This window comes from Salminus brasiliensis, chromosome 23, assembly GCF_030463535.1.
Source record: "Salminus brasiliensis chromosome 23, fSalBra1.hap2, whole genome shotgun sequence".
Classification (NCBI taxonomy): Eukaryota; Metazoa; Chordata; class Actinopteri; order Characiformes; family Bryconidae; genus Salminus; species Salminus brasiliensis.
In genome coordinates, this window is record NC_132900.1 from 15,498,763 (window position 1) to 15,519,882 (window position 21,120).

Below are 21,120 nucleotides of genomic sequence, written 5' to 3' on the forward strand. Positions count from 1 at the left end.
AGATCAGGTGGTTATAGGAGAAGACTTTATTGTAGTTCCAGACGACTCAGTTGACCATCTTCCCTCTAGAGGGCAGCAGCATCTTTTTGATTATATTTTCAATAACTTAGTCTCCAATACTAATCTGACAAACTGTTGGAGGACAAGAAACCCCAATGCCAGACAGTACACCTGGTTTAATGCTTCTAATAATGCTCAGTGTTCAAGGCTACACTACTGGTTAATCTCTCACAATATGACGGATAGTATTTAAAGTTGTGAAATTTCAGCATCTCCTTTAACTAATCACTGTTCAGTTCCCTTCTTCCTCTCTTTGAACAAATGTAAATCACCTTTGAATTCAATTAGGAAATTTAATAGTAACCTTTTGCTTAATTGAAGATATTTCACCTTTGAACAAATGGGAGTGGTTTAAATGCAATGTTGGAGCAGCAGCAATTAGGACAGTATGCTTCTAAACAGATGAGGGTCCAACACTCACAACAGACACACACAGACTCGTTCAGCATTGATTAGGAAGTGAATATGGGTTGAATGCAGTGTATTAAGCTTAGCCTGTAGCTCAGCTAGTCTGTGCTGCAGCATGAATGAGGAGACAGAGGCTGCTTCTCTTTAGTGAACTGCATCTTTTCATTTCATTTAGACGGGCTGGAGCATGGTCGAAGAGAAGAACCAGGCTGAACCAGCAGACAGAGTCCAGCCCGTTTCTTTGTGCAGCTGGACACAACGCAGAGTCGTGGACGGGTACCCCGGATGTAAAGAGGACCGGCTACATTTATACACTGATCCATTAATAAAGACTTTTATCTTAGATTTTGTCTGAATAACTTAATACTTTTGTCTCAGTCCCTCTGACGCCTACTTTCCAGAATGTGTGAAAGTGTGTAAAAAAGAGAGAGAGACATTTTTAGGTCAAATAAAGTTTTTTTTTTTTTTTTTTTTTTTTTTTTCGGTGGTTAATAAGAATGAGAATTATATCAGTTCAGTGGTATATTAATTTAATTTTGGAAACATCAAATTGACATTTGCGTTGTATGAAAGGTGTAGTTGTATTAAAGACAGAAACAGTCATTGTAGGAGATTAAACTAGACGCTAGGTGGCAGCATGGAGTCAGGAGTCAAATGCTTCAACAGCACTGAACTGTGTTAATACTCTGAAAAGCTTCTCAGTGAGCATCTCTACACCAAAGCTGCTCAAGTACTTCAAGTACATTGCTGCGCTAATGGCGCCCCCTGTGGAGAGTCTTAAGCTCGCAGGAGCCATTACAGCACAGTGTGTAATAAAAACTGAATCCAAATTTCTAAAGAATTTAATTTTTAAAGCATAAAGGAAAATGATATCACTCTCCAGTGTAAATTAGACCTTCCAGCAGTAAATATTCACTCAGCTTCTAGTTAAAGAAATATTTGAAGGCGTAGGGTTCAGTTAAACTGCTCACACCACCCAACCTAACCCCTCATATGAGTCGTGTTTTATGTTAAATTAAATATAGGAAATGTTACACAAGGAACGACAACAAATATTTACCATCTCACCCTGAATGTCACGAGAAGCGCCGGGAAGCGAGTCTTTAAAAAGGAAGCTGTTACTGACATATAATGATCGCTAGATGGCGATTCTTCCACGCATCATTCAGTTGGGTGTAGAGACTCTCGATATGCCCGGTGAGTTTAAACTGTTCACTGGATGTTCAAAAATAAAATTATTATAATTAAAAATATATTAAATAATCATATACATAAGAATAATCAGTGTAATTACAAATTACAAAAGTATATTTAAGTATTAAATAATTGTTTACTGTTGTCTACAGAATATTGTTTCTGAAAGATGACCCATGCCCCCTACTGTTACCATAAAGCTATAACTGTCAGGCCCTCGTTATCGTGCCCTCCCCCGGGGCGATCCCGAGCCGCTGCCCACAGGCCCAAATAGGGACTTCCTGATCGTGTCTGTTTATTTGTGTTGATTCATTGTTCATGTGTTTCACCTGGGACTGGGAGTAAGGAGAAAGGAGTGTAGTTCCCTTTGTTCTCTGCCGTGAATTGACTCGGCTGGAATCCCTGTGACGCTCTGGGATTCATCACGCGTTACTGGCGTGTTCAGCTCAGCTCTAGTTTTGCGGTCCATGTTTAGGAGAGATTCTCCGTCTGACTCGGAGGCAAGCGAGGTACGTTCGCTTCCTGCTCAGGTTCCAAGGCGACCTACATTTTAGGCAGTACTCTGCAGGTTCAGGTTAGGTCTGCCCTGCTTTCTAGTCTGGCAGCTGGCTCTCCAGCTACCCCTGTGTGTTTACGATACCATAGTCTGTTTCGAGAGGCAAGCGTGTTACGTTCGCTTCCTGCTCAGGTTCCAAGGCGACCTATGTTTTAGTACTCTGCAGGTTCAGGTTATGTCGGCCTTGCTTGCTCGTCTAGCGGCTAGTTCCCCAGCTACCTTCGTTTGTACACAGAGTTCAGCTCTGTCCTTAGTTTTGTATCTCCCCTCTCTGCCCAAGCGAGGCTTGTGGTTTTGTGTTTATCTCCCCTGTAGTTCTCCCCTCGTGTCACTCTCGTTCAGCTCCCTGCTCCTCCCAGTCCCGGGTTTGTTTTGTTCGCCATCTGATTTGTCGCGTTTTGGTTCTGTTCATGGTTTTGCCCATGTTGCTGCACTTTGCTGTTCATATCTCTTTGTTTTGTATTTGGTTAATAAAGTATCTTGCTTTGATTTCCATCTCTGCGAGTGTTCATCCCTTCAGGTCTGGCCGTACACGCCATGATAATAACATTAACAGGTGAACGTCATTCTTTTTTGAGGTTAATTTATTTAGATTTTCATTTGTTGTATTTAATAATCATTTAAGAAAGAGGAGAGAGGTCTGTAATTTTCATCATAGGAACACTTCAGCTATAATCCAGGAAATCACATTGTAGGATTTGAAAAGAATTTATTTGTAAATTTTGGTGGAAAATAAGTATTTGGTCAATAACAAAAGTTCAACTCAATACTTAGTAACATAACCTTTGTTGGCAATGACAGGTCAAACGTTTCCTGTCTTCACCAGGTTTGCACCCACTGTAGCTGGTATATTAAGCATGATTAAAAAACCCCATGTATCCAGGATGTACTTGGATTACCTGGATGTCATGCAAGCTAGCAGACCAAGAAGCATTCTGGTCAATAAGACAAACAGATCTTCCATTAACTTCTGTTATTAGACTGTACTATTACACTGCATAGTGTTAGAAGGGTGAGCTGAACTGTATTGATTACTTAAGTGCTGATTTAACACTGGGAACGTTACTGTGCATGTAGTCTTTATAAGTCAGAAGTCAGAGGTTTCTTAATAACAAAAACTAACTGGCACCATTAATGATCAGAGACTAATCACATTCCTTTAACAGACGCCCTGGAGAGCCCAAAGCTCACCCTAAACACCTCAAACTCGTCTCACCTGGGGAAGCAGTCCAGTACAGCTGTGACCACTGTAACATCTTATACAAATCAGACAGGAGCAACTCCATCAGCATCACTGTGGGTAAGAGAACAGAGAATGACTTTATAATAAGCTCGTCTGACTGCAGTAGTAGTAGCAGCTTTCTGTAATCATATGTGAGCAGCACGGATTGCTACTGGCTGTCTAAAAACGTCCATAAAAAAAAGTGTGCCACTACCGGATTCACACCCGGCCAGTTTTGTGCTTAGCATGTGCTGCTCTGTTTAGAGAACAGGTATGGACTATAAGAAGTTATAAGAACCAATGAAAATTAAAGAGAATATTATATTATACTAATTAGCGCTAAATCAAGAATTCTGTGATTTACACTATATGGACAAAAGTATTTGGACACCTGCTCATTCATTGTTTCTTCTAAATGAAGGATATAAAAAAAGTATTTATCCTGCTTTTGTTGGAGTAACTGTCTCTACTGTTCAGGGAAGAAGGCTTTCTACTAGAGTTTGGAGGAGCATTGCTGTGAGGATTTTATTGCATTCAGTGACAAGAGCGTTAGTGAGGTCAGGATGTTGGATGATCACCACCCCACCACCTCATCCCCAACTCATCCCATCTAAAACTATTAGATGGAGCACCACCGTAATTCAGCTCAATGCTGGGTCCTATTCTAATAGCAGTACTTTTCTACAAGCACTAGACAAGCTGAGTGCTGTTTGCACATCTGTGTCAGAAATAGGTGCACCTTAAAGATGCTGAATTCAGTCCATTATCTATTTTTAGTAGAGCAACTTAACTGATTGTGAGCTGATGACAGCCAGACAGATACCAAACAGTAGCTGCCTTCCCACAGAGAACTGCTGTATGTGTGAACAGCCACTGTGGATGAGCTGCTGCAATCACAATGTGGCCTGTGTAAATGTTGTACCAGTTTACAGCTACTGATACCAGTTCCTCTTCTTTTCCAGTGAATTTGCTGCAGGCCAACATCTCCTTCAGTGCTTCACCAGTGTTTCACTGGTGGCTTGAAGGGCCTGAAGTGACCAGGAGCTACAGCTCCATCATCTGCTCCGTTCAACCGCAGTATCCAGGAGGCTCCTTCCACCTGGAGTTCAGTGGTGAATCCAGCATCACCAAAACTCAGTCAGCTGTTAACCACTCCACCACCTTCTCCTTCCCTGAGGCTGATTATGTCCACCAGGGAAACTACATTTGTGTTTATGAAGTAACTGTGTCTTCACACTCTTTTAGATCCTCCAACACGGAACTCTTGGCCGTCACTGTGAAAGTTACAGTAATAAGATGAGCTCATCGTTTTTCTGGACTAGTTCTCCTGAAGTGTAAATGTTCCGACAGTTTTGGTTCCCATCATCAGTTTTTCAGCAGCAGCAGCAGGACTGTTACTCGTATCAGTGCCGATCATTGTTTTCCTCAAAGGGAGAAATAAGCAAAAACTGCAGAAAGCTGAGAAGACGTATCGTAGACACTGTGAGTACTTTCTGTTCAGAGGACAGTTTACTGAGGTACATTGAAACTCATAGAAGGTAAACAGAGAGTAGATACACGTGTCCAAATGTTTGTGGACACCTGCTCATTCATTATTTCTTCTGAAATCAAGGGTATTAAAAAGTATCTTATTTTCTTCTCTGCAGAACGAACATGGATGTGAGGATTACCACCCCACCTCATCCCAAACTTCCCAACTCATCCCAAACTCCCCAACTCATCAACTGCCCAACTCATGAAGCATCATCCATTATATTTTGAAGACATTTTATAAAATCTATAAGAAATCCCAAAAAGAAACATTCTTCTTGCAGACTACTTTGTTGAGTTGTTGTGGATCTCTATATTGAGAAGAAACAATGAGCATGAGCAGGTGTCCCAATACTTTTGTACCTAGTTACATAGTGTACCTAGGTACTGTGTAGAATGCCTTTTGGTAAAAATGTACTGATATTAAAAAAATAATAATTTAATCAGGCAAGGAACCATGTAAAATTCAGTAGTTCTTTGATGTGTCATGGTTTTATAAAGAGGCCTTTAAGAACCCCCTTGTTTAAAGTGTAGAGAAATGTGCTGCTGTAAAAGATGGTTAACCACTGAAAAGATGTATTTATTTATTTATTAATTTATCTATCCACACAATTCTTCAGGTGCCAGAGCCCCGGCGGGAAATGAGGAGACTGAGGGGGAGGAGGATGATGATTATGAAAAAGCAGAAATCGCTCTTCAACAAAGAGAGGACTCTAATCTGGTGCATCCTGTTACACTTAGTAGTCTAATGCCTCTCTGGTTCGTCAGACTGGAATCTGATTGCTTAGTGGGATGGAATCTGCTAATTCACTTATTTCCCAGTAAAGGCAGGGGATTTGGTTCTACTGGGAGGGACTTTGGATGTACTGAGAGGAGTTAAGGTGGTACTGGGAGGAGTTACGCTTGTACTGGTGGTGATTTTGTTTGTACTCGCAACGGAATTCTGGTTGCCCTGGGAGGAGTTTGGGTTGTACTGGGAGGAGTTGGGGTTGTATTGAACCAGGTGTAAGAGAATTAAAGAACTCTGGAATTAGAGAAGGGTGGAATTCTGGTGGCTTTTGCTTTGTGGGAGAAGACCAGACCCTCCTCTGAAAAGTGAAGCTAGGACTGAGAGATGTGGCAGAGTTAAGTTTTAACTGTATTGTGACAGGATCAGGATCACCTGTTTGAGGAAGAAGATGGAGGATGAAGATGATTATGATGAAAGTGGAGAAACAGTTCTTCCAGAGAAAGAAGATTCGGTGACTCTGATGATGACTACATCAATGTAGATGCTGATGTGTGAAAACCAGCGTTGGAAAATCAGCAGCAGGTGAATGTTTATGTAAACTGTGTAGAACATCATAGTCATTTGTGTCAGTACTGGTTATAATATTGGAAATTGACTTATTTTCCCATCTTTCAGGTTCCTGCCCACTTTGTAGTTCACATAACATTGACATTTTGTGGCTAAAATTGTGTCGTAAACCAGTTTTTCATTTGTGTGTTCTGCCAAACACACACACGACTGCCCATGTGGAGATTGAATCCTCTGAGTTCTCATAATAGTCTTCATCATCCATCTCAGAGTTCTCTGATGAGGACTACATTAATGTAAACTAGATAGTCGTGATGACGTACTCTGACCAGAAAAGTCAAGAGGTCTTCATACACATTCAGCCACTAAGCTCAGAGGAGCAGACGCTGTTCTGCTCTCCACAGCTGTACAGAGTGATTCTCTGAGTCACTGTAGCCTTTCTGTCAGCTCCAACCAGTCTGACCATCCTCTGTTGACCCTCTCCTAGTAACAACGTGTTTCCGTCTGCTGAACTGAATGTGTTTTCTTTATTAAATCTCTGACTGTCTCAATTCCAGAAGAGGTGAGAAAAGCATCTTCAAGCACCTGCTGAAACACTTTCTAGTGACAGATGTGAGTAACTGGGGCAGCGTCACTGCTCACACATTCAGACAGGAGGGACAGTGTGGAGGAGGCCGGCTGTGGTTTTCCTTCTGGGCTTTGCATGTGCTGCTATGTTGTTGATGCTCGGTGTAAAACATTAAGGAAAGGCCACACAAATAAAAATCAGCTGGCCCTCCTGTTGGCTACCTGGAGAACTAGGGGCATGTCTGCAAGTGATTGCTGTGATTGTCTAAGTTCAAAAATCAGTTCAGTTTCAAGTAATGAATAAAGGACATCATTATTATTACTGTTGTTGTTGTTCATTTATAATTAACAATAATGGCAATATAAATATATTCAAATATTTAAAACTCTAAACATAACCGTTATTATTAATAGTAAAATAAATGATATAAATGAATTGTGTAAATACAGTGTAATACCTGTAACTGTCAGGCCCTCGGCACGCGCTCAGCAGCCGGCTTCCCTCATTAAGCGGATCAAGGTCAGCTGGGACTGGAGCTTCTTAAGCCGTCGCTTTGTTTTCTCTCGTTGTCGTGAATCAGCTCTGTTACAGCCTCTGTAGCACTGCGCTCTACGCTCTGCTCAAAGAGGAAGCAGACTGATCCTGTCGTTGCCTGTTTGGTCTTATGTCTGTTATCCTTGTTGCTCTGTCTGCTCTGCTAATCTAAGCCTTGATGCCTCCCTGTTTTACTGAAGTCTTGCTTCTCTGTTTTTCCTTCATTATTTTGGTTTGTTGGTTTTTCTGCTTCCAGGTTTCTGTTCATTGTTTTTTTCAACACCTCGCTTGTGTTCTTTCTCCTGGCCCGAGCTCCGTCTAGTGTTCTGCTTTTGTTTGATATGTTTCTCGTTTTCCTGAATACTGCTCAGCTTCCTCCCAGTCCCAGCTGTGTTACTGTGTCCAGTTTGAGTTGTGAGGTTTGGATTTTGTTTCTGGTTCTGTGCATTAGATTGCTGTTCTCCCGGTTGTGCTTTGCTTTGTTGTGTCTGTTTACTTTTGCCCAGGTTACATTAAAGTCCTGCATCGACCATCCCTGCAAGTGTTTCCTTGGGTTCACTGCCACGTCTGACCAGGTATGACAGTAACTAATAAATTATTTATTATCATTATTATTATTGAAAACAACTGTATCATGAAAACATCACATCTGTAATACATAAAGGAAATTATTATTGTGGTTGTCATTATTTATTAACAATAATAACAATGGCAATATTTACATATTTAATGTGCTAAAATGCCTTAAGATGAAACGATTAGCCTCGTTAATAAGTGAGTCTATGACTGGAGCTGCTGCTGCAGATATGATGTCTGACCTGTAGGTGGCGCTGCTGAGTCGCTTTTCATCCTGAATCAGTGTAATCTCTGTGAAACTGGACTGAATTGTCTACATATGTCTCTTTACCCTGAACTGTCTCCATTATGTTGTGCTAATAACCACAGTATGAGGAGGCCTGGAGAAAATGACCTTAATGTGGTTTCAGACTGACCTAAAGTGACCTTCACCTTTAAGTTCCATAATGAGTGTAAACAGTCCTTATTTCCCAACATGAATCCAGATCAAATTTACCCAGACCCAGATTCATTTTAGAAACTATGAACTGAAACTCCATGGCAGCATTTGAAAACCATTAATATGCAACATTATGGGCTGTTTAATTTAGACGTCTAATAGACTGTAGTGTCTAAATGATCAACTCCGGCATATATTAAATATAACAGCAGTTTATTTGTTCTTATCTCCTGCTCTCCGGGACCCTCACCTCACTTGGCCTTGGAGGCAATCTCCCTGCACCCTCCCACAAGCCTTTGCAAGGTCTAGGCCACAGAGACCAGCTACAGTTTGTTTCTTTAGTTCCAGTGCATTTAAACATTCAGTTCAAGTGAGGATTCTACAGATTTATCAATTCTTCTGTTTACAGACCGTCACTCTTCCTTTTCATGACTGTCATGAACTGAACTACATCCAGTTTTTTCACATATTTTTTATTTTAAGATATGGTTCTTCTCATCCCACCTACCACCTGGGAGTCCATGTTCATATATTTTCCAAGTATCGGTCAATAGATGCTCTAAATTCAGTTCAGGGTGAGAAGATTACAGAGAGGACGTAATGAACACGAGATAAGGGGTAAAGATAAATTTACCATAACAGTTTAAGTGTTAAATGTGTGTTCCCCTTTTACTCCCATACTGAATTTACATATATATGGTCACCTGAAGTAATTCATAATTAATATACTGGCCCGAGTAAGATCTTCCTGTCTTGAGTATTCCATCAGAAACCTTTAATCAGCATTAGTGAACAGTTCAGGTTTTTTTTGTATTGACTTCTGCTTTTGTATTGACTTTTACTGTTTTGACTTCTACATAGCCTGGTATACTTAGAGACTAAATCTATAACCACTAGACTACTATAATAACACACAAAGAATGACTTAAAGTAAAGTAACAGCAAATGTTACATGTATTATGATTATTATTATTATTAGTGGAAAATAAGGGATTAAAGACTGCACACACTGCTTTCAGAATATAGAAGAGTATATATATGATATACAAGCTTTGACAGCCCTAGTTTCTCTAAAGCAGGAAAGTACAAGCAGTTGGCGTCATCACTCGGTTATATGTTCAAAGTGTCAACAAGTAATAAATAATAGGAAAAGGGAGTGATATTGAAACATTGGCAAAAAACAAAATAGATAAAAGGGGAAAAAAGCCTTATAAAATCAATTCAAGTTTATTTATAAAACACTTTTCACAATGAATGTCATCACAAAGCATTTTAACAGAGATATGGGTATAAATACCTAGAATAAAACCCAGGAATAAAAACAATAAATCAATACTGAATTAAGAGAATATGAAAATGTGCCGTCAAGCCATAAAAGACGAAAACATGAGTAAAAAATGTTGAAGTCCAGGCAGGTATGCATGTTCATGCAGTGAGGTGAGGATGAATCAACACGAGGCTCTAGATCAGGACAGTGGGTAGTAGGGTAGTAGAGAGCCAGGTCTGGTGGTACAAGGATGGAACAGCTGGAACTGGGCATCCTAATACATGGTAGAGAGAGAGTAAAAACAGAAAGGAGGGGGAGTTTAGGAGATCCAATAGGTAGGGTGGAAGTCAGATCACGGCAAGCTGGGAGGGGAAAAAAAAAAAAAAAAAAGAAGTAGTAAAGGTTTCAAGCCAATTTCAATACAGTGTAATACCTGTAACTGTCAGGCCCTCGGCACGCGCTCAGCAGCCGGCTTCCCTCATTAAGCGGATCAAGGTCAGGTGGGACTGGAGCTTTTTAAGCCATTGTTTTCTCTCGTTGTCGTGAATCAGCTCTGTTACAGCCTCTGTAGCCCTGCACTACAGAGAAAAAAAAAAAGAAGTCGTCAAGGTTTCAAGCCAATTTAAAACACATCTTAGATAAAACAAGGCCTTGATTCACAGGGAAAGTCCTGACTACATAAACATACTCAAAGGATTGGATACAATAAAAATGTCCTTTCCTAAACTCAGGCCTCTTCTGCCACAGGACTTACTGTACAAATGACACGGGTAGAATTGATCAAGGTCATAACAGTAGAGACAGAATTGTGGCCAAAATACATTTGCAAAGAAACAGACATATCTACCACTCAGAGAAAAAGGCCTCGAATGAACAGGATAATACAGCAGCCACCGAGCACAAGCACTGCAATCCATATGATCAGCTCAGAGTCCATAAACATTTTCCATTTACTAAACATGGATTTCTATCATCCCGTAAGACTGGTGTCCTCACCCCTTATTTCAGTCCTGAAGCACTGTGGCTGTAAAAGCTACATAGGACAACCACATGCTGTCATTTCCTAAAGTAGTGTTGGTAAGAGTCTCGAACGTGAGAACAGCTCAGCCAGTTTGGATGAAACACTTTGTTTTAAACACAGAATCCCACAAGAGACATCGGTATGACTGACTAATTAAACATTAGGTGATGCATTGTCCTTGTGTGTGAAAAAGGATAGGAACCAGATTCCTGGGGGGCTGAAAGGAGGTCAAGAGTGCACAATGTTCTGGACCATTTTACTCAGAAAGTGTTGTAAATAGTCCAGAGTTCAATCCTGTTCTGGGTGCATTCCCAACCTACAAATCCATTTCTGTTCCACCACAACTGAAACAAAGCGTTCTGGGTCAGATCTTGAAGGTGGTGGGAAGCGAGCAATACAATCAGTCCAATGCGGTTGTTTACAGGGTGCTGAGACAGGAATTCTCCTGTCACAGTCTTTGTCCTTCAGAGCTAAAAGTTTAACTGTGGCGTGTCAGCGTTATCGCAGGCAGCCAAGGCGGCGCTAGGATCACACCTTAGGCTGTGTTGTCAACGTAGGATGGAGTCAGGATGACTGTTTGCCAGCCGTTGCCATTGACTCTTCAGATGGTCATATCATCTGATCACATGCACCTTAAAATCCTAACAATAAAAGTGTCACTCAGGTCATTTGAAGTATAAGAACTGTACAGAACACACTGATTATTGATTGTTACAGACCTATTCTACAATAGACTGAGTTCTACACAACTCTACACAATGACAAAGTGAAAGCAGGGTTTTAGACATTTGTGGTAATTAAAAAATAAAATAAATAAATAATAAATTTAAAATCTCATATGTACACAAGTTGAAGAAAAAAACCTTGAGAGGAACCAAGACTCAAAAGAGTAACCCATTCTCTTCTGCTCAACACAGGATAGCACAACACGACAGAACAAGAATAAAAATCAACAAAGAAACAGTAGTGAATTTTAAGAGCTGCTGCAAATGTGACGTCAAGCCAAAAATGATGGGAGTGCAATGTGAAAGTGTGTGCAGGTAAACAGTCATGTGCACAGCTATGCAGTGAGGTAAGAATGACTCAATATAAAGACGCAGAGCAAGACAACATATTAGTGGGAGGAGCGCAGCAAAACAGGAGGGTTTACAGTGGGACAAGGCTGACCCAGAGGGTAGGCACCAGCACCCAACCATGAATGAACTCACGTCAGCAGCGAGCAGCTCAGCATATGAGGACAAAGAAAAAAATGAAGAAAGGAATTTAGGAGTATGAGTAGACTGGTGTACAACCTGTAAACGTAGCTTAGAAAGACAATAATAATCAGAACCTATAATCAGATCAGGACAAAACAGTGTTAGTATGAAAACAGGCTACAGCAGCATGATTAGAATACTAAAAGTGTGCCCAGAACAGCAACAGGACATTTATTCCAGAGTTGGAGGTTCTTCCCTAAGAGTTGTCCAGAAATGTACGTTACCGGTTGTAAGGTTTAAGACGTTTTTCAAGATGCTGTGGGGACAATCGAGAGACTCAAGTCAGAAGAAGTATTTTATAATCAAAGTGGATATTAACTGGAATCCAGTGCAGGGATGAGAGAATAGACATACGTGGACACAAAAGCCGCTGCATTCTGAACTTATTTAATGACCCTGAGCTTATTTAAAGATTTACATTAACTTCCTACCATAGCAGCATTACATTAATCCAATCTTGAGGTTATAAATCTATATAAATTTAATAGTGTGTGCGACTGAGTGAGCTCATTTGTGTTCTGTTCTGTTTTATTTTTTTATATACATTTTCCTTTGACTTGTTTCATAAATTCAATATCACCTGAACTTACCTGGAAGTATTCAGCTATGTGCTTGTGGTGAAGCGTCCTTCACATCTGCTTGAAGCCACACTACCACATCACAGCCAGCCAGCCAGAGGTGCAGGTGGACAGACAGCGAGCTACAGATTTGTAGATGGGTAAAATAGAACGAGCTGCAGATGAACAGAAAAACAACCACAGAGCTGCAGATTTAAAAACAAACACAGTTGCAGACAGTCAGAGTTGCAACCAGAGTCTAAACAGAATGAATTGCAGATTTATAACCAGAGAGGTATAGATTGACAGACAGCCAGAGATGCAGAAGGACTGAAAGCCAAGGGACATACATACAAGTCAAACAGAGTTGCAGATGCATAGTCGGAAAAACAGCCAGCCAGTCAACCAGAACTGCACATTGAAAGAAAGTTGCCACTGAATTGCCACACAGTTGCAGATGGATACAACCAGCCAGAGATGCAGATAGTCAGACAGTTTCACATGAATACAGCGTTTCATATGGATACACACAGCCAGAGTTGCTGCCAACGCCTTAGCAGGATGAATTGTAGAGTTTTAGATGAAGACAGACAGAGATGCAGAACGGTAAGCAGCCAGCGAGCCAGCCAGCCAGCCAGAGTTGCACAAAGACAGCCAGTCCAGCCACAGAATCACACATGGAAAGAAAGCCAGCCAGCCACAAAGTTGAACATGGACATGCAAACAGTGCCACACACAGTTGCAGACAGACACAGTTTAAAATGGACAGCCACCCAGTCAACCAGTTGCAGATGGACATACAGCCAGTCAGAGTTGAAGCCAGAGTCTAAACAGAACCAATTGCAGATTTATAAACAGCCAGAGTTGCGGAGCGAAATACACACTGCCAAACAGTCAGAAACAGTCAGTCACACAGTCAGAAAGACAGCCAGCCATAGAGTTGCACATTGTTAGACAGCAATCCATTGAACTGCACATGGATAGACAGCCAGCCATCAGAGTTTAAACAGAACGCAACAGAATTGCAGATTCATAGACAGCCAAAGAGTGCTGATGGACATACACACAGCCAAATATAGTTACAGACGCACAGTCAGAAAGACAGCCAGCCACAGAGTTGCACATGAATGGACAGACAGAGCCTAGGCAAAACCAGTTTTAAAAACTGTGATGGAACTATGCTAAACAAGTCCTTTTCAGTAACTGAAGCAGGTATGCTTTGGAGCTGGTGCACCATTCATTAACACAAAAAGCTGTGGTTAGAGAGTGTGGTGCAGGGTAGATCATCTGTTACATGAATCAGATCTTTAGGGTGAGTCGGTAGGGAGATTATATGCCTTATATGTAAAGAGAGCTACCTCGGATTAAAAGTTGGACTGACACACAGACACTGAAAGCTGCAGATGGATGGACAACCAGCCAGAGTTATAGATGGACAAAGAGATAAAGATAGACAGACAGTCACACACTGTTGCAGATGGAATAGATAAAAAGACTTAGCTTTTTATCATAAATATGCCGCCACGACCAGACCTGTAAAGAAAACTGTAATAGTTAAAACCTGGGGGAGTGGATTCATTCAGGGCCATGTATTCATTAGACATGGTGAACTAAGGTGGTTATCCCTAATATTGTCATTGATAATGTTTGGTTACAATGTGAGGGACCGACACAGGTTAGATACTGCAGGGTTTGTCAGAAATATGAGCTAGACAATTTTTAACACAAGCAGAGCAATGGCAGAATTAATGATGGGAATAAAGTAAATCATGTAAATCACTTACCTGACTGGTGTGACTGGGTAGGGCCAGTCAGTCCTGGCATAGCACCTTCTTGATGTTCCCAGAGAGATCAACAAACCCCAGGGAGCACAGATGAAGCCTTTCTTTGCAGCCAGCAGTGGAGCGTGAAGAGTTGGCTGAACGGCTTGCTCATTTATCAGTATATGGGCATGGAGCTAGAGATGACGATGCTGGCAGCGGTCTTCTTCCATATGTTGTCTGGGAGTGTGCAGTAGTGGTCCTCCAGGACACTGGCACCTTGGAGTTACCTTTTGTGACAGATATTAATTAGTGTTTTAGAAGACAGTCTCCAACAATGAGAACACCACCCTGAGTAGTTGTCCTTCGCTGAAGATAAAGTGCTGAGGACATTTTACCGGTTTCCCTGGTCACGCTGACTCTCCCAGGGCCTCTCCACTGCCACCGTATTCCTTGAGTAAACACAGGGGTTAGTAAGTTAGTAAAGAACAATAATGTAAAGTAACACACTAGATAACACCAGGATTAAAACTGGCTAAGAAACAAGCCAATGCTAATGTTAAAGAAAATGAAGAAATGCCTAGGAGTAACAAGCAACATGAGAGGTCTTGCGGACAGAGGAGATTAAGATGAACCTATATTAGAAAAATTGTGTGCTGCTCACTAGCACTTGGAGGGGGGTTAAATTGTCTGCAATCACTCCTTTATTTACATGTAGACCTATTAACCCATTCCCAATCATGGCTTTGTAGCTCATCCTCAGGTAAAGGAGAAAGAGTGAGAAGAGAACAATCCACTTAAAGTTATTTGGTTTACTACACCACAAACCCCCAAACCCAATCAAAAACCCTAACATTCAAACAAACATACAGTCATTACACCAATACACACTTTGACGCAGATGACAGCAAAGTACAACCTTCAGCTCCAGCAGATGGACGTTACAACAGCCTCCTTGAATGCTTTAATTAATTGTGAGATCTGTAAGAAGCAACCAGAGAGATTTAAGCGAAAATCAAACATGGTGAAAAGGTTTTCTGTAAAATGAATGTCATTGTATGCTCTCAAACAGTCTGGAAGAACCCGGGGGTGCATTATGATCTAGATAAAAATGGCTTTACACTAGATGACCATTGTGTCCAAAACAAGCACACTGAAATCAGGAGGATAATACTAATAATCTGGATTAAGGATCATTTACCAGTTTTCCTACCCTGAGGATGAAGAATCTGGATTAATTCTAATAAGGTTGTTCGGTTTTCTGACGTTCTAATTACAAATCATGTGAGGGACAGACAGTCTCGATACTGCAAGATTTGTCTGAAACATTGAGTGACACTGATATTATTTTTTCTGCTTGTATTAAAAAGTAATATCGCACACACACACACAGACACACAGACACACACCTGCCAACTGTCCAAATCACCAAGAATGAACGACGGACCCCAAGCGGCCTCTTCGATCCTTGAGTCTGTCTTTTTCGGAAAGGTGTCCAGAAGTGTGCGGCAGTGCTCCTTCAGGGCCTCGCTGAGTCAGGTGGAGAACAGTGGAGAACAATGATGCTGAAGGTGTCACACTGCCGAAGCACCAAAGGAAGCCTGTTCAGGACACAGGCACCTAGAAAACAGGAGACAGCGGCGTCACTCTTTGGGCCCAAAATGTAAGTGTTTCACAGTGGAATCTCCAACAATGAGAACACGACGACTCTCCCAGGCTGCCTCCGGCCTCGTCTTCCATCTGTGGAGTTTGGTCTGTCTCTACAACAGCAACTAGATCTGCGGTTCAAGCAGGACGAGCTCCATGCAGAGCATCTGGAGATCTTGTTCCTCCGCGGTCGCCATGTTCCTCGAGGGTAAACACAAAGACAGAAATGCAAAAGTCAGTTAGTGAGGAAAAAGTACTGTACAGTAACACAGATAGCAGATAGCACAGGGATTACAAGACAAAGCCAATATTAAGGCAATAAAGTAGGGATAGTTGCTCGACTCTGAGTCGAGCTTTCAAAGCAGGACCGCATCGAAACAGCAATTTGGAGTCTTGCTCAAAATACTAGCTGGTCCTATAGATCCAGTGTGCAAAAGAGGGTTATAGACACACTCTGGTGAGAGCTATCCAACTACTGTTTTTGGGTTGTTCCAATAGACAAAGTATGAAAGAACCATTAAAAGAACTGGTGGATGATTGCATGTTTTGTTGTGTTTTCAGTGGGTTTGTGGTGCAGTAAGCAAAAAAACACTTAGTGGATGGTTCGCTCTGCATTTTTTTTCTTATTAGTTTGAAGACGACTTACAAAGCCACAACCATTACTACATGTACAAGACCTGATCCAAGTTGGACCGTCAGTAAATTGTCACAGTTCATTTGGGTCAGACAAGAACAACACTGGACTGCAGTCAAGCATGTAAGGAGGTACTTAAAGGCTTCAACTGATCATGGACTGTGTTACCAGAAGAGAGGAGAGAAACAGTGATCACCAATATGCACCTGTGAAAATACCTGAAGACAATCAAGAAGCAATCACTCTTTCCATGAACCCTGTATGGTGACAAAGATGAAGACACGACCACATTAGACACCACTTCATTAGATCAGTGCTCCATGAGTGTTAAATAACTGAACACTGTCCCACAGCAGATATGGTTATGAAAAAGCCAAACCTTTTAAAGATGAGAGTATTTGGATCAGTATACAACACTTACAAACATGACAGATAGAAACGAGACTCAAAATGAGAAAGGGAATCTGCCCATCATACCTAGTCTACTATCCAGACACAGGGAAAGTCAAACACAGACTGGTGACATTTCTTACAAAGTGTGTTACTGAACACCAAACCCAGACTGACCAGTCAATAGCAAATGACTTCCAAGAAGAGAGATTTGTATCCCCATGGCAACAGCTAACCGTGTTCAGTTCCAGAAGAGGTAAAAGAGTTTCAAACTGACGCTTAAGATTGTGTTTAAACAAAGGTTGACATAGCACACGCCATTCAAAGAGAGACAGGAAAGCACCTCAGTATTTAAGCTGACTGTGTGTCAGATATTAAAGACCAGATACTGAACAATACTGACTACTGTTACAGGGTCTGTAATGTACCACAGAGCTTCAAAGAGGTGTTCAACAAAATCACAGTTTGACTTGATGCAGATGACCTTGAGCTCCACCAGGTGGACGTTACAACATCCTACTTGTATGCACAGATTGATGGAGAGATGTGTATGGAGCAACCAGAGGGATTTAAAGGAAAGACAAATACAGGTGAAAAGGTTTTCTGTAAACTGAATAAGTCACTGTATGTTCTCAAAGCATCTGGAAGAACCTGAAACATGATTATCAAGATAAAAAAGGCTTTACACAGAACCTAGATGACCATCATGTCTTCAACAAACACCCTGAAAACAGCAGGATGATACTGATAATCTGGGTTGAGGATCTCATCATTGCTGCCAGAAACAATTACTTACTCATGGAGGTGAAAAAAAGGCAAACAACATTCAATATGAAGGAAAACTGAACTATTTTCTAGGTACTGATTTGGATCAAAGTCAAGGAGCAGTAAAGAGGAGTCAAATGAAGTACACATCAAAAGTACTAGAACAATTTGGTATGTCTGCTAAGGTCAACCCCATGTAGACAAAAGTCACAGTGTAACAAGTAGTGATTCTGTTGATCCTACAAGATCTCACAAAACAGCAGGTAGATTGATGTATGTGAAGAGCCAAAGGTGTGTGTGTGTGTGTGTGTGTGTGTGTGTGTGTGTGTGTGTGGGGGGGGGGGGGGGGGGGGGGGGGGTATTAGGCAGCAAGGAAGCTTAGTAATGTGGACAAATTCAGGCCTCACTGTATTGAAGACCCTTATTCAAGGAACATAAGGTTCTAATACTCATTGCAAGTTTTTCCATGGTTCCATTTTTTATATATTCATGTTGTGTGTAGGTTTTACTCCTTACAATTAACTTGCTCCCCATATGGCTATTGGGATAAACTTTACACAGAGGACTCAGAGGGACAACGGCAGCATTCCTGAATGGAATCACAGAAACTCCAACCAAGGACTTCCCTGGTTTAGAATTTCCATTCATAAGGAAACACCCAGGATTTATAAACTGTCTTCAGAGAGAAGGACATCTGAAGTAAAAAACACCTCGGTGAGAGCTACTGTTTTCAATTGTTCCAATGGACACCAAGTATGAAAGAACGGTTAAAAAAAACTGGTGGATGTTTGTGTGTTTTGTGTTTTTACTGGGTTTGTGGTACAGAACAAAAATACATTTATATATTCATATATTCTTTTCTTTTTAATCTAAAGACGACTTAAAGCTGCAACAGTTACAATGTGTACAAGATCTGATCCAAGTTGGACCGTCAGTAAATTGTCGCAGTACGTGTCTGAGCCAAATGAACATGACTACTGTTTCAGGGTTTGTAATGTACCACAGAGCTTCAAAGAGGTGTTCAACAGAATCACAGTTTGAGTTGATGCAGATGACCTGCAGCTCCACCAGATGGACGCTACAACATCCTACTTGAGTGCTTTAATTAATTGTGAGATGTATATGGAGCAACCAGAGGTAAATACAGGTGAAAAAGGTTTTCTGTAAACTGAATAAGTCACTGTATGCTCTCAAACAGTCTGGAAGAACCTGTAACAACATGTTGTCTGATTATCCAGATGAAAATAACTTTACACATAAGCTAGATGATCACTGGGTCTACAACAAACCCCCTGAACACAGGGTTAGATGTTCATCATTAAGTACAGTAAGCTAACTGTGATGCTGTTGGTGATCATGATCATGATCACAGGTGTGTATTTATTGTCTCAGGAACAGACTGGCTCCTTTACGAGTGTGTTGCTACAGTATCTGTACATAAAGGCTCTATATAACATGACATGAGGTCAGAAGTCCATCATGAACGCTAAAAGCCTCCACAAACTTCCAGAGGGGCTGATTCTATGTCCCCCACCAATGTGAAAATCACTCCTAGGCCTTGATTCAGAGCTCTGTATTCACTAGGTTTTGATCAAGTTTCACAGAGACATTGTGAACTAAGGAGCTGATCAGTCAGAACTTCACTGACCGTGATTTCTTTAGGGGCTAGTGATCGTATATTTAACAGCCCAGATTCAATACAGGAGCTGCTTGTACTCGGAAAGCTGAATGAATCTGGATCAATTCTAATAAAGTTGATAAAGACGATTTTCTGACGTTACGATTATAAATCATGCGGGGACACAGACACAGTCTCCATACTGCAGGGTTTGTCTGAAACACTGAGTGACACTGATATATTACTTTTTAATGCAAGCAGAGAAATCACAGAATTAATGCTGATAAAATCGAGGAAATCCTCTTAAACTAACCTGACTGGTGGGACTGGGAAGGGCCAGAAGCCGCGACGCTGCCGCTGAGGGAAGCCGCCTGCCGACGTCCAGAACACGAACACCTGGAGAACAGGAGACCGTGGCGCTGCTCTTTGGGCTCCGATACTCTGAGGAGTTTTACAGTAGAGTCTCCAGCAATGAGAGCACCGCCCTGAGGAGCTGTACTCGGAGCCGGAGCAGGTGAAGGAGAAGTCGAAGAGCTGTGGTGGTGGAGGAGCCCTCGACTTTTTCGACCACGCCGACGCCCCCAGACCCTCTCCGGTGCGGGAGTGGCTGTGACGATCCTCGGGGTCTTCCGCTCCGGTAGCGCTGGAACTGAGACCGCCGCGTTGGAGACGTCGCGGGCTGCCTCTGGCCTCGTCTTCTGTCGGTGGAACTCGGACTGCCGGTCCAGCTGGACGAGCTCCAAGCTGAGCGTCTGGAGAGCTCGTTCCTCCGCGGTCTCCATGTTCCCCCACAGTAAACAGACAGAAACACAGACGGTCAGCGAGACAGAGGACTGTACAGTAACACAGCCAGCTGCTGTAATCCTCGAGCTCTCTGCTCCCTAAGATCAGTAAGACAGAGCTGAGAGTAAAGACTATAAAGGAGAGTCGACTCACTTCTCGAACAGCGGTTCAGAGTCTCGCTCAAAAAACCGGAAATCACGTGATCGCTGGAAGCGAAGCTTCGTTACGTCACTGAAACAAATCACGTGCCAACGCGCGTCTGAAATGTGTACTTAAATAAAATATAAATGTATAAAATCAGTGAATTTGGTTGACTTTCATTTTAAGAGAAATATTTGAACATCAGGTGTTGTTTACAAACCGACAGAAGAGATAAAAGTCCTTGACAAACCTCCGTATTCGAGGGTTTTTAACTGGAGACGACGTGAAATGTCCTCTAATAAAACATCAAAAGGAACAATAAGGACTAAACGACAGCAGTCGTTTAAAATTTCTACCGCAATCCAATTTCCAAACACTGGAGAGAGGGGTCTGCCCCGCCCCTTCAACACCAGACCCGCAGCTCGAGCGGGTTGCCAGGTTGAGGACACTGAACCTGCAGGAACCAGCGCGAGACGAGTTCAATAACTTTTACAATGACAAGCGACGACGAGTCATATTCTGTAAGATGATCAGTAAATATACTCGCTTGATCTGTTTTTATTGTCTGTTCATTATAAACCAGCTCATGAGGATTTTATATAACTCTGTCAACTGTTAGCGAGCTGGATGCAGCGCTGCCGGCTTTATCCAGAGCCAAGCTCGTTCTCCTGAACACAAAAGCCCACTGCTCCTAAAATACACTCTGGAGCTGGAGTTACTAATTTACACATCCTGACAACATACTGCTCAGTTTAACAGATAATATACACACTTTTCTCCGAGTAGTAGCTGCTGTAGACCTCAGTTATGAAGGGCCCTCACTGGAGCTTCACCACACAAACCTTCTGGACGCAGGAAGATCATCAGGGCTTCCAGCTCTTCAGCTTTCATTCATCA

The 21,120-nt window shown here is 41.8% G+C and overlaps 1 protein-coding gene across 1 annotated transcript in view; it reads left to right on the plus strand.

The window, feature by feature from the left end:
- The first annotated feature begins 655 nt into the window (after positions 1–655).
- Positions 656–21,120, plus strand: part of LOC140546223 (uncharacterized) — a 294,662-nt gene continuing 274,197 nt past the window's right edge. The window contains exons 1-2 of the mRNA XM_072669455.1: positions 656–755; positions 4,403–4,728. Coding sequence (XP_072525556.1) covers positions 656–755; positions 4,403–4,728 — 426 coding nt within the window. The remainder of the gene's footprint in view (positions 756–4,402; positions 4,729–21,120) is intronic.